Raw genomic sequence first — 11,960 nt, forward strand, 5'->3', positions numbered from 1 at the left:
CGTTAGAATATAAATGACAGCCCTAAATCTAAATAAAAAGACCAAAAGTAAATTGGAAGACATCATGTGTCTACAGATAAAAACCTCACCCTGTGTGAATTCAGCGGCAAACATACTGGTATAGCATCATCGTGCAGACTAATCACATCCATTGTTCTATTGAAAGCACTTTCGGGTAAATGTAGGGAACATACTATGATATATCCTTTACATTTGGCTTGATATTTTCAGTTTCAATTGCTTGTAACCATTTTCCTTTTCTATTTTCACTTCTTGGTAACCTATAAAAAATGAATTTTTAGGTTATTATAATTTTAGTCCTGACCTGACTTATTTATAAATACATTTTTAAAGTACTATAAAAGCGACTAATCTTACTTAAGTTAAAATTCATATTAGGTAAATTTAAGTGTTTTATTTTTCCTTGCTCCTTGCTCTTGGCAAAATTAATTTGTTAATTTGGAAGTGTATTCACCAAAGCAACTATTCTTAAGATTAATGACACAGCCTTGGGAGACGCACGTCTTCATCGAACATTTTGCTAATGTCGATATTATAAGCCATCACTAGCACCCAAATTCATTATTTTACTAGAACGAAAATATACAAAATAAAGCTATATTTGGTAACAATTTTGCACTGAACATAGTCTGTGAATACTCCTCAATTCAATATACATGAAAATAATTAAATCAGCAAAGAAATAACTAATATTTCAGTCAAAACGTATACATACCGGTGCAAAGACAAACTTTTCTGGTTTTCATCCTTTCCGGAGCCACATCCCACAATACTGCGCTTTGGCATTATGCCAATATTTGTTCTTGACCACTCTATATGTTTTAGACACAAATGTTTGTCACAATCACAAAAATATTCAATATTTTTCAATGTTTACTACGGAGCAATGACAGAGCATGTACATCGTAATAACGAGAACATAAAATGGCGACCGGCCACAGTAGGTATTTGAGCTAACTTCAAATGTCAAGCGGTATAGAATTAGCACTGACTGACGTATAGCCATATTTTTTCACATATCAGAATATTCATTAGTTAGAAAGAGACAGTATTAGTTTTATTATTTCGGTATCGAAATGCATGATATTTGTATAATCAGTTGTTTGTATAGAACAATATGCCCTGTCCATAGGATTCCTTAGTCATTGTACTCATGTCACAGAGGCTGTGAGTGTTGTATTTATTACGAATCGAATTCTTAATACCGATTACGAACAAACATTTAAAGTATACACCGTGTTTTCCAATAACAGAGCATAATAGAGCATAATACGACTCAGTGGCGCACAATGCCGAATTTTAAGGGGAAAAATTAAAATTCTGTCACTGAGTTGGCATCGATTGCACGCATCACGCGCATTACGTTTAAGAGTGCTCGATTGTGCGAAGCGTTGCTGTAGTTGAAACATTCAACGTTAAGCATAATGCCCTAAGATTATGCCGCATAATGCGCTCTAGTGCTGTAATTGGAAAACTACCACAATTATTAGCATTATTTTAGATTGAAATGCATTGAGAACTTGAAATAAACATACCTACTCAATCGCTGTGAAGTTAAAAATATAACTTGAGTCTTGAACCCAATCTGCCGCAGCCTTGGCCGCAGCTATTACAATAAATATTTCATCTTTGATATTCCAATAGGTATCTAAGTAAACAATTATTTGTAAAGTAGGTATTTTGTAATTTATTACATAATACGTTGTATTATAATGCAGTTTAGCACTTTCGCATAAAAATGTCCTTTTTCTTTTGCCACTTGAATGGCATTCATGATTCAAGTTCAAACTTCAAATATAATGTCACACACTGTTCCTATCTGTTCCTATTCTTTTCCATTTTTCCATGCCTGGTATCTGTCAGTGTCATTGTGAAATGATTAAAATGTTATCTGTTTGAAAATGTTATGTTAGAAAATTTTATTGAAATCGTTGAAAAGCGTCTTGTTTAGTGAGCTTTAAATAATTATTATTGTTTAAACTTGTAACTGTGTATGAATAAACGTTTCTAGAATAAGTGCCTTAAGTGTTTTCAAGATGTCGAATTCAGAAAGTGAATTAAAAGATTTGCAAAAGAGAAATAACGAATTAGTTCAAAAACTTCAACATTGGAAGATGATTGCAGCTAAAAGGGAAAATGAAAAGATAAAACTGATGAAAGAGGCTAGTGAGTTAAGGCTAAAGCTTAGTGTAAGTATTTTTCAGTAGAACTTTGTAGTCTACGCCATTTTCGAAGCATTTGCTATTTTCTCTCCCTAACTTCAGACATGAGCTCAATAGTATTTAACATTTCACAGGCGCCTCTTAAAAAAACATATAAACTATTTACTAAGTACTGTATAATTCAATATATATTAATATGCTGCTAATCAGAGCTTTTAAACTTTGAAATTACAAGCCTTTAAGAGATTTCATCTCATGTTACTTCGCAATTTTATCGCCTGATATGAAGTATTTATTGAATCTTATAATTAAGAAATGCATCTTACACAAACAAACAAATATTTTCTTATTAAAATGTTCATTATAAAATTGCATGGAATATGTAAGTAATAAATCAACAACAGGACAGACCAGATCAACAACAACAACACATTTATTGTTAGCAGTCAATAAATATTAATGGTTTATTATACAGTTTGGACAAAGTAGTGAAAAGTTTAAACAACAAGTTTTTTACCAATTCTTCTCAGCAGAAGTGACATTCCAATGTTAGACCGGGAGATACTGACACAAAATTTCGAGTCATTTTTAACAGGATGGCGGTTCTACAGGGGTCTTAGTACGCAATGACAAAAAGAAAAACGATGGTGTGAACGCTGGTACCGGCGGCTTAGTCGCGTGGGCGTTAGTCGAACTCGTCGGAAAAATAGCGAAAATATTTAAATGCATGGGCCATGGGGTGCCTCATAGGCACTTAAAATCGAAAGAGTAGAAGACATTTGATTGATTGATCGAGTGGTCGGGCATTGCTACAGTACCGCAAAAACTACGTCCTATTTAAAAAAAAAAACACATTTTTTCAGATGCTAAGAAGCAACGGCACCACAAACGCTCGTAAATTGGATGCGGCCATACAATCGGCTGTCGAGGAGGCCCTATCACACCTCGTGCACGCATCAAACGCAGTGGCGCGCGTCTCCGAATTAGCAAAAAGCTACATGCAAGACAGAGAGAACCAGGAGTCTGTGATGCCTCGCTGGAGCAATCTTAGCAATACGCCCTCCCCGGACAAGGTACATAGGGTACCTCCGATGATGCTCGGCGGGAAGTCCATACAGCCAGTGGTGTCGTTGAGCAGGACATTGTTTGCTAGTAATAATAATAGTAGCAATTGTGAGTATTTTGTTTGTCTATTTTTATAACAATACATAATCAGTTCCATTTTTTTGAAAGAAATAATTGTTACACATAATATGTTAAATTGAAAGCTTTGTATACATAAAATAACTTATATCGTTCATTATTGGTATGTAAAATTAAACCTTTAAGTAATCCAATTTGTAAATATTTTAAATTTATAAATTTATAAAGGATAGAAAAAATTCGATCACGAGGCGGGACTTGAACCCGCATCCTTCGCGCCATTCCGGGGCGGATGCCTAACCAACTCAGCCACTCGTGACCCGCCTGAGCAATCGAAATTAGTCTTTAATTTTTCTATCCTTTATAAATTTATATTTATAAAGCATTTGAATGCCATAAAAACCAAAAAATATAAATTCAATATTTTAAATTATCAAAAGATATAACAGTAACAATACATTGTTGATATAATTTTATTTCTAGGGCCAGAAAGTAGGACAACTAATTCAAATCTGAATGGTCTTAGGCCCATGCCCATGCATATGCTACAAGGTAATAAAAACATTGTATTATGATAATGCATACATTGTTATATACTTATTGAACGTAAATTGAATAAAATAAAAAAAAATTGGTTGTTTGTAAAGTAGGTTTATGATCTAGATGTTTACGTGATAACGTCTTAGAGCCAGCGCGCACGAGCAACATTGTCTCCGCAACTATTTTGTCTCTCCCATCAATTTTTATGGGGAGTTGCGTCGCTACGTTCGCGCACTTTCATACTAGCCCATGGGCGGGAGAGACAAAATAGTTGCGGAGACAAAGTTGCTCGTGCGCGCTGGCTCTTATGATGAGATGAGACAGGAGATCGGTCCGTCTCTCTCTCTCGTTATACCTGCGATCGCGCTCGTGAGGTTTTGGTGTGACACCCGACTAAAACGATTTTAAAGACGTTATCACGTAAAAAAAATTTTAGTAAGTAAGTCTAATGTGTTAATAAATGTTTGAGTTTGAGTTTGTGTGGTTGATGTGGGAAGGGGTGTCTGATCAAGAGCCGTTTCCAGCGCTCCATCTACTTTGAAATAATTTTGATGAAAAAATTGATACTACTTTAAAAAAAAAAAGAAATATTTTCTTTGAGTTTACATTCTATAAGTGCAACCAAACCACTGGCTTCAAGGATAACGGTGTTAACACTAACATCCGGTACAGTTAACATACCACCTTTTAATTAAATTTATTAAATTATTAATGTTGCCATGCGCATTGCGCAATGCACGAAAATGACAACATAAAATATAATATTTCATGTTTATATTAGAGAGCAGCATAGTTAACCGATAGAAAAAAATACGTGTGGCACTCAAGGACTGCCGCGGTAAAGCTATTGCATAGCATCGCATCGCTGTGCCGGTTGGAGTGGGGGGTGTTAGGTTTTTTCGTTACGGAATTTTTACATTCGGTCGCCGCGCTCAAAGTCTGAGATAAAAGCTATGCAATAGCTTAACAACTTTTGGTAGGAAATTGGGACACTAGTCAATAAAGAAATATATTTTTGTTTGTCATAAACATAATAATATTTAATATTTCAGATGTGTATATACCATTGACGAGGATAGATGCAGAGGAACTGAATAGAAATAATGGAGACGCAGAGGAGATCGCTAATAATAGTGCTCACGAAATTGACGGGATGGGTTTGAATGGTAATGTATTTTTTTTATTGAGAATAGGGAATCACTTGACCACAATCTCACCTGATGTTAAGCTGAGATGTAGTCCAAAATGATAAGCGCTTCCCTAGAAGGTACCTGTTCACTCTATGCTTGAAGACCCCCATATTGTACTCGCCGGGGAATACAGACTCAGGAAGAATGTATTAATATGTATGAATTAAATATTTTTCATTGTGCTTTATATGCATAAGTATAACAATAAGATGAAATATAACAAGAAAATTGAAGCATTTTGTATCATAATATTACGTAGAAATGACAGACATTAATACTGGACGGATTTGCGTGTTTTTCCGCGGGGAAAACAGCGCGGCATAACTAGTAGTAATAGAAAGTAATTATACAACCTAATTTATAATATTTTCTGTGCTAACAGTGCTTACAAGTTACAATATAATAGGTTTAAAAATTAAAATTTAAATTTAATTTATTCATTTATTAACAACTAACATGAACATTTGCTTCTTTTCAGAAAGCGATGACAGAATAATTGAGGAGGAACCAAACATTTCAGGAGAATTTGAAGACTCGTAAGTTTATTTTAAATCAATTCTTATTAAGCTATTGCATAGCTTCTATCGCGGGCCTTGAGCGCGGGGACCGAATCCATAAATTCCGTAACGAAAAACCTCACGCTCCCCACTCCGACGGGCGGAGGTGTGGCTTGAAGGCATAGTATGCAATAACTTTACCGCGGCAGTCCCCGAGTGCCACACGTATTTTTTTCGACTTTGCTTGCCATATTCAATATTGCTTTGAATATAAACCAAACAAGTGAAAGAGTTTTTTAATGTTTGTTTCTGAAACTGAAATTAATAATATTATTATAATACATATTATGCTTCAACTACTTTCTAGTACCGCCAGGATAAATTTTTATTGGGCAGTAGGAAATTGTTTTATATATTTATATTGATTTCAGACGAAGATTGCATGCTGTTGCTGAAGAATCAGATGAAAATGAAATCACACCACAGAGGTATGCCTACTCATCATTTTTAATTACGAAATTTAGAAATTTTCGATTAGCGAATCTAATTTATCATCATATTATAATATCGAATTTAGCGATTTATTCATTATATTTGCATCGAGTCTCGCTCAGTATTAAAAAAAAAAATATTTTTTTACTTATAGAAATATTTTTTTTCTTTAAAGCGTACGTATTATGTTTATTTTATGCTGAATATGATTATATTTCAGAAGTAGACTGGACAACCCATTGGAAGGACCCAGCTGGTTACTGGATGAACCCAATGATAAAGTTAATGTGAGTTTATTTGCAGTTATACATCACTACATAGCATAAAACAAAGTAGCTTTCTCTGTCCCGATGTTGCTATGTATGCTTAAATCTTTAAAACTACGCAACAGATTTTGGTGCAGTTTTTTTAATACATAGAGTGGTTCTCGAGTAAGGTTTTAGTATATAATTTATTAGGTTTTAGACAAAGCGGGCGTTAAGCTAGTATAATATAAATACATAAAATTGATATAACATTTCTTATTAATACACGATTGCGTTTAAATTCAAATCATTATTGTTCTAAAATTTTAATAGAACGATTTCCAGTTCTATTTTTACAAATTATGCAACGTTCAGTGATAATATAACATCAAATTAATTAAAGTAATTGTACTTAATAAGCAATAAAAAAAAAAAAAACTTAGGATAAAAATAAATTTCCTAATAACATACAAACAAAAGTCATAAAAGTGTGGGAAAAAATAAAAGTATTTTTACATTTAAGTGTAAAAAATAAGAATTTTTTTCGCTGAGGACAGGATTCGAACCTGCGCGGGTATAACCCATTGGATTTCAAGTCCAACTCCTTAACCACTCGGACATCTCAGCTGTATACAACCTTTTGAATATATCTATCAATAAAATATTAATTAAAAACAAGCATTGCAAAAAAGGAGCAGTGGTGGCTCAGTGGTGAGACCTCGGACTTCGAATCGATAAGTCCGTGGTTCGAGACCAGGCGAGCGCGCAGGAAATAAATTGATTTTTCAATTTATCTGCGCATGTTGTAACATCACCACTGCTCGAACGGTGAAGGAAAACATCGTGAGGAAACCGACATGTCGAAGAATTAAAAAGTTCGACGACATGTGTCATCCGCCAACACGCACTTGGCCAGCGTGGTGGATTATGGCCTGTACCCTCATAGGAGGCCCGTGTCCCAGCAGTGGGAACGTATATGGGCTGATGATGATGATGATGATGATTGCAAAAAAATGTATTATTGATACATGTGTTTCTATAGCTTGATATTTGTTTGTATTAGGTATAATCAGATGTTATTTACATCAATTTGTAATTACTATCTAGGCAATAAATGGTATTTGTAATTCATTCAATAAATATTTTTTCCTTTTTTTACCTATTAAAAAAATCTATCTAACATATATAAAACTCAAAGGTGACTGATATAGTGATCTATCAACGCACAGCCCAAACCACTGGACGTATCGGGCTGAAATTTGGCATGCAGGTAGATGTTAGGACGTAGGCATCCGCTAAGAAAGGATTTCCCGAAATTCTTGCGAACGGGGAACAACGGGGATGCACGTACAAAGTCGTGGGCGGAAGCTAGTAGAAAATAAAAATATACAAGTATGGTTAAGAATTGAAATACAAACAGCTGTTTCTATGATTTTCAGCTTATTAGCACTCGATTAGAGGCAAACAAATACCTTTAAAGATAGTCAAATGAAGTTCTAACCCCGTTTTTATGAATCTAAACTTTTGCAAGTGTCCATAAAATATGTCAACTATTAAATTAATTAAATTAAAATAACAACACAGTTTTCAACTAGTTCGGTAGTCAGCGGATCATTTATATATTCTATTGTACGATTTTATGTCCATAAATATGTTTATTTTTTATGTTGACTACAGATGCGTAGAGGAAGGAATCGCATGAGCATAGCGCCTGATATCATGGAGTATGACGATATGCCGACAAACCAACACAATGACAGCGATACAGAGGTATATTTATTACTTTTTTTTCAGTTATCAAGCTATATTTCAAGGATTGTAATTTTATTTTGAGAATGATTACTAAAGTTTTATTTAAAGGAACAGTCTCATTTTTGACGAAAATGTCTTGAAATTATGATTTTTTTTTTAACTCTGAAGCCCATGCTCATTTTGTATCTACTATTATTTATTTAACGTTTACAATGATTGAAAATGTTTTATTACAGTTAAGCAATAGAAAACACATAAAAACACATATAATTCAAATAAATTGATTTAATGTTTGAAAATGTATAATAAGTGGGTATACGATAATATGCAAATGCAAAATGTTTTTATCTCAAAGATAACCGCGTATAATATGTATGTGTGTGCACAGGGCGTGTTTCCATGTAAATAATTATTTGAGATGAAATGAAAGTAAAAATAAATTTATTTGTCCATTTTAAATTTATTATTTTATTTATTAACTAAATATATTCGGATAACGTAGATCCACAAAGTGTAGGGCGCGTGCCTCAGCGATGGTAATAAATTATCTCGTTCTCTCTAAAAGAGACGTTCTTTTTTTCTTCGAACGACGGCCCGGAATTAATTAATGGAATGTTGTATGTATGTGTGTGCACAGTGCGCGTTGGGGGCGGAGCGGCGCAAGCGCGCGTCGTCCCCGCACCCCGCCACCCCGCGCTCGCCCCACTTCTCGCCGCGCAGGCGCTACAGGTTAGTTATAACTGTATATGCATGTGATAATTGTTTAAATATGTATGTTAGCGCGATTAATTTAACGATAAAATTATAATTTAAAAGTAATCAATTGATGAACTTAATAAAATGGATAGGAGTATTAATAATCATTTAATTATCAAATAATAATAATATTACATGTCATATTCAAAATAACGATCAAAACAACACAAATAACACCTGCGCTGACTCACACAGTCACGCCACTCGAATAGTTGTTTTGATCGTCCTATAAATAACGGTCGTCTGCAGTTGCGAGTCATTTTTGTCTTGACTTTGGTCGAGTAAAGATGTCTAAGAAAGATTATATCAGTATTTAATTACGTAATACAACCACGCTCTAACATGTATAACTAGCTTTCCGCCAGCGACTTCTGCGTAGTCAAAGAAAAACCCGCATAGTTCTCGTTCCCGTGCGATTTCCGGGATAAAACCTATCCTATGTCCTTCCTCAGGTCTCAAGCTATCTCTGTACCCAATTTGAAGTAAATCCATGCATGATGCAGTACTTTTTGCGACTAGCCCGGACATACATACAGAAAAACAGTAAAACAATTCTAAAAACAATTTTTTTGGCTTCAGTATCTATTGTAGTTCACGCCCCAAGTATTCTTTTATAAAAATATTCAATATATAATTTTGACTTTCCTACCATTTTATTATAATAATGTATAGATCATATTTAGAGACTTCGAATCGCTGATTGAGCGAATAAACAGCCCATAATGGATAGGCTTTGATTTGAGTAATTTTTTCGCAAACATAATTGTACAGTTATTTATAACAATAACTTATAATGTTACAAAAAAGTTAACATAATACGTCATAATAAGTCGGAACATTTAAATAAATTGGCAACTTTGACTCAAAAGAACTAAAAAAACTCAATAAAGTAATTACTTTCCAGCAACAATGGCCGCGTACTCAAAGTGCTAGTCGCCAAAATGCGTCTCGACGAAGACGACGAGGTACCGGCGAAACGGCAAATGGTATCCACACCGCAAAGCTTCTCCCCACGAGCTTCCACTTCTCAGAACACAAGCCACTTCAAACAAAGTTTTACTAAGAGACAGGATTCAGAAAATTCCGAAACACAATCCCCAGTTTTAGGGAACTTCTCGAAGAAGCAAGAGTTGCGAGATTCCGATACACAGTCGCCAATTTTAAGTAATTTCTCCAAGAGACGGGATTCCGGGGGTTCGGGAAATCAGTCCCCGCTTGTGAGGGCTAAACGGTCTGTGTCCCGGGACAGGGTGAAACTGTCCCGGGAGTTGGATGGTAGCGGGGATTCCCCGGATGTGAGATTACGAAGGCTCGAGCGGTTCCCGTCGTTTGACGCGCCCAGCCCTAACGGGTCTACGGACGCTAGGGTTATTGTGTCGTGAGTAGTTTTTTTTAATATTTGTTATAAGAAACAGACTATATACTTTTTTTCGCCGTAAACTTTTTAAACTATGTATTTATTTGTAACGAAACGAATCTTGCTTTTGGTATGATGAAAATGCAATCTATTGATATGCTTTGAAAATTCTTAATTACCATTAATTGTAGTTTTTACCAAAGCTTTTATATTTCTGAAATTAACTACGTATATCTTTCATTTTATCATATTTTTATTTTGGCTTAGCAAATTTTGTCAATACATTTAAAAAATCACAATAAGTTCCCAATGCTTCTACTACTACCCTCACTTACAACAAAAAAATTGCAGCGAATCGTCAGACCCGTGTTCGCACGTGGCCCGTCGGGTCAAACGCAACAACAGCAACAACAGCAACGACAGCCACGGCAACAACAGCAACAGCGACCCCGTGAGCGACAGCAGCAGCGACTTGTTGATAGAGACAAGAACGAGGCGGGCGCGGAAACAGATTGTTTATAAGGAGAAACCGTTGAATCGGTAAGTGTTCAAAATATTTACTTTTTGGGATTTTATACACACATATTAAATGTTCCAGCACAAATATCCAACTTTTGGGCATGCAAATACTTTAATTAATTTGTGCAATTGTTATTTCCCGTACTTAAATATTATGTTTCTTATAATCAAAACTTTTGGGAGTAATGATAAAAATTGTAACGATTTGTGATTTTTAAGCTAAGTCGAAATTCACCATAATCTTATTTTCCTCCGATAAAAATATGAGAGGCATTAAAATATAGAACATAGTTTAACCTAACTAGTATATATAAATTTTATTGCAAAATATTACTTACAAAATATCACTAAATTTTTTTTTTTTTATTCAGGAAAATGCGAAGGTGATGGCGTCTTATAGCTTCGTTCTGTGCCGCGACTGCATTCATCCTATAGCCTTACTTTGTTAGAGAATATTTATTTATTACATTTTGATGAAACCCTACTATTTGTTTTATTTCAAAAAGACCGATTTTGCCTACGTATCATTAGCATAATCAAGATTGTATGAATTAACATACTCAAAATTTAACATAGGTTATATTCATAATATGCATTTTTAGACAAAATTCTCAATATTTAATTGGTTATGTATTTTTTGTTTTAAACAAAATTGGCGAAGCCGCAGGCGGAAAGCTTAGTCATGAGATGACAGTTGACACATGTATGCGTTTCCACCAAGGTTTCCACTGTAGATGTTATCGCTTGTCTTGAACACGGCGAGATTTGAAAAAAAAAATAGTTTAGGCCGGCCCAGTTAGTTCTCCCCAATTGGCGATGTCATTGTTGTTTGTTTTTTCAGTTGCAAGATGGTTGTATTTTAATATTAGTAATGGTTTTTTTATTGCTTTGTTGGTATAACACAAAAAAAAGTTTGTATGAGAGAGAGACACTGACCTTTTGCGTCATACAGTGCGGCACAAAAGAGATGATAAAAAATGAGGGCACCACCGTCGCTCATATTATAGCAAAACAGATACTGCGACGCAAGCGATCTTGATACTAAAAAGTATCTAATAAATAACGCGATTTAAACTTGTTTCATTGTAGCAATCGTGTAAATTTAAGACAAATGTTACTTAAATATATTTGGAATTAGTTATTTTATAAAAATCGGTCAAGCCGTTTGACTGCAGAGGCGCACATAGAATCAAACATACAGTTCAAACACATCACCCTCCAGCCTGCTTCTGGGTCCGTCAGGTAAAAAAAAAACAAAGTGATTTGAAAACTACATATTTTTTTGT

At 34.6% G+C, this 11,960-nt stretch overlaps 1 protein-coding gene and 1 non-coding gene across 2 annotated transcripts; one reads left to right on the forward strand and one right to left on the reverse strand.

The window, feature by feature from the left end:
* The first annotated feature begins 1,967 nt into the window (after positions 1-1,967).
* LOC123706367 lies at positions 1,968-11,158 on the forward strand. Its single transcript, XM_045655615.1, has 12 exons — positions 1,968-2,210; positions 3,047-3,356; positions 3,810-3,878; positions 4,919-5,032; positions 5,535-5,592; positions 5,985-6,041; positions 6,266-6,332; positions 7,968-8,060; positions 8,680-8,771; positions 9,703-10,176; positions 10,507-10,695; positions 11,046-11,158. The coding sequence occupies exons 1-12, from the start codon at positions 2,058-2,060 to the stop codon at positions 11,059-11,061; spliced, it is 1,692 nt and encodes a 563-aa protein (XP_045511571.1). The 5' UTR covers positions 1,968-2,057; the 3' UTR covers positions 11,062-11,158.
* Trnas-uga lies at positions 6,836-6,917 on the reverse strand. Its single transcript has one exon. It is a non-coding gene; the product is annotated as a tRNA-Ser (tRNA).
* Positions 11,159-11,960: the final 802 nt, after the last annotated feature.

Source organism: Colias croceus, chromosome 3 (genome assembly GCF_905220415.1).
Source record: "Colias croceus chromosome 3, ilColCroc2.1".
In the NCBI taxonomy this organism is placed as follows: Eukaryota; Metazoa; Arthropoda; class Insecta; order Lepidoptera; family Pieridae; genus Colias; species Colias croceus.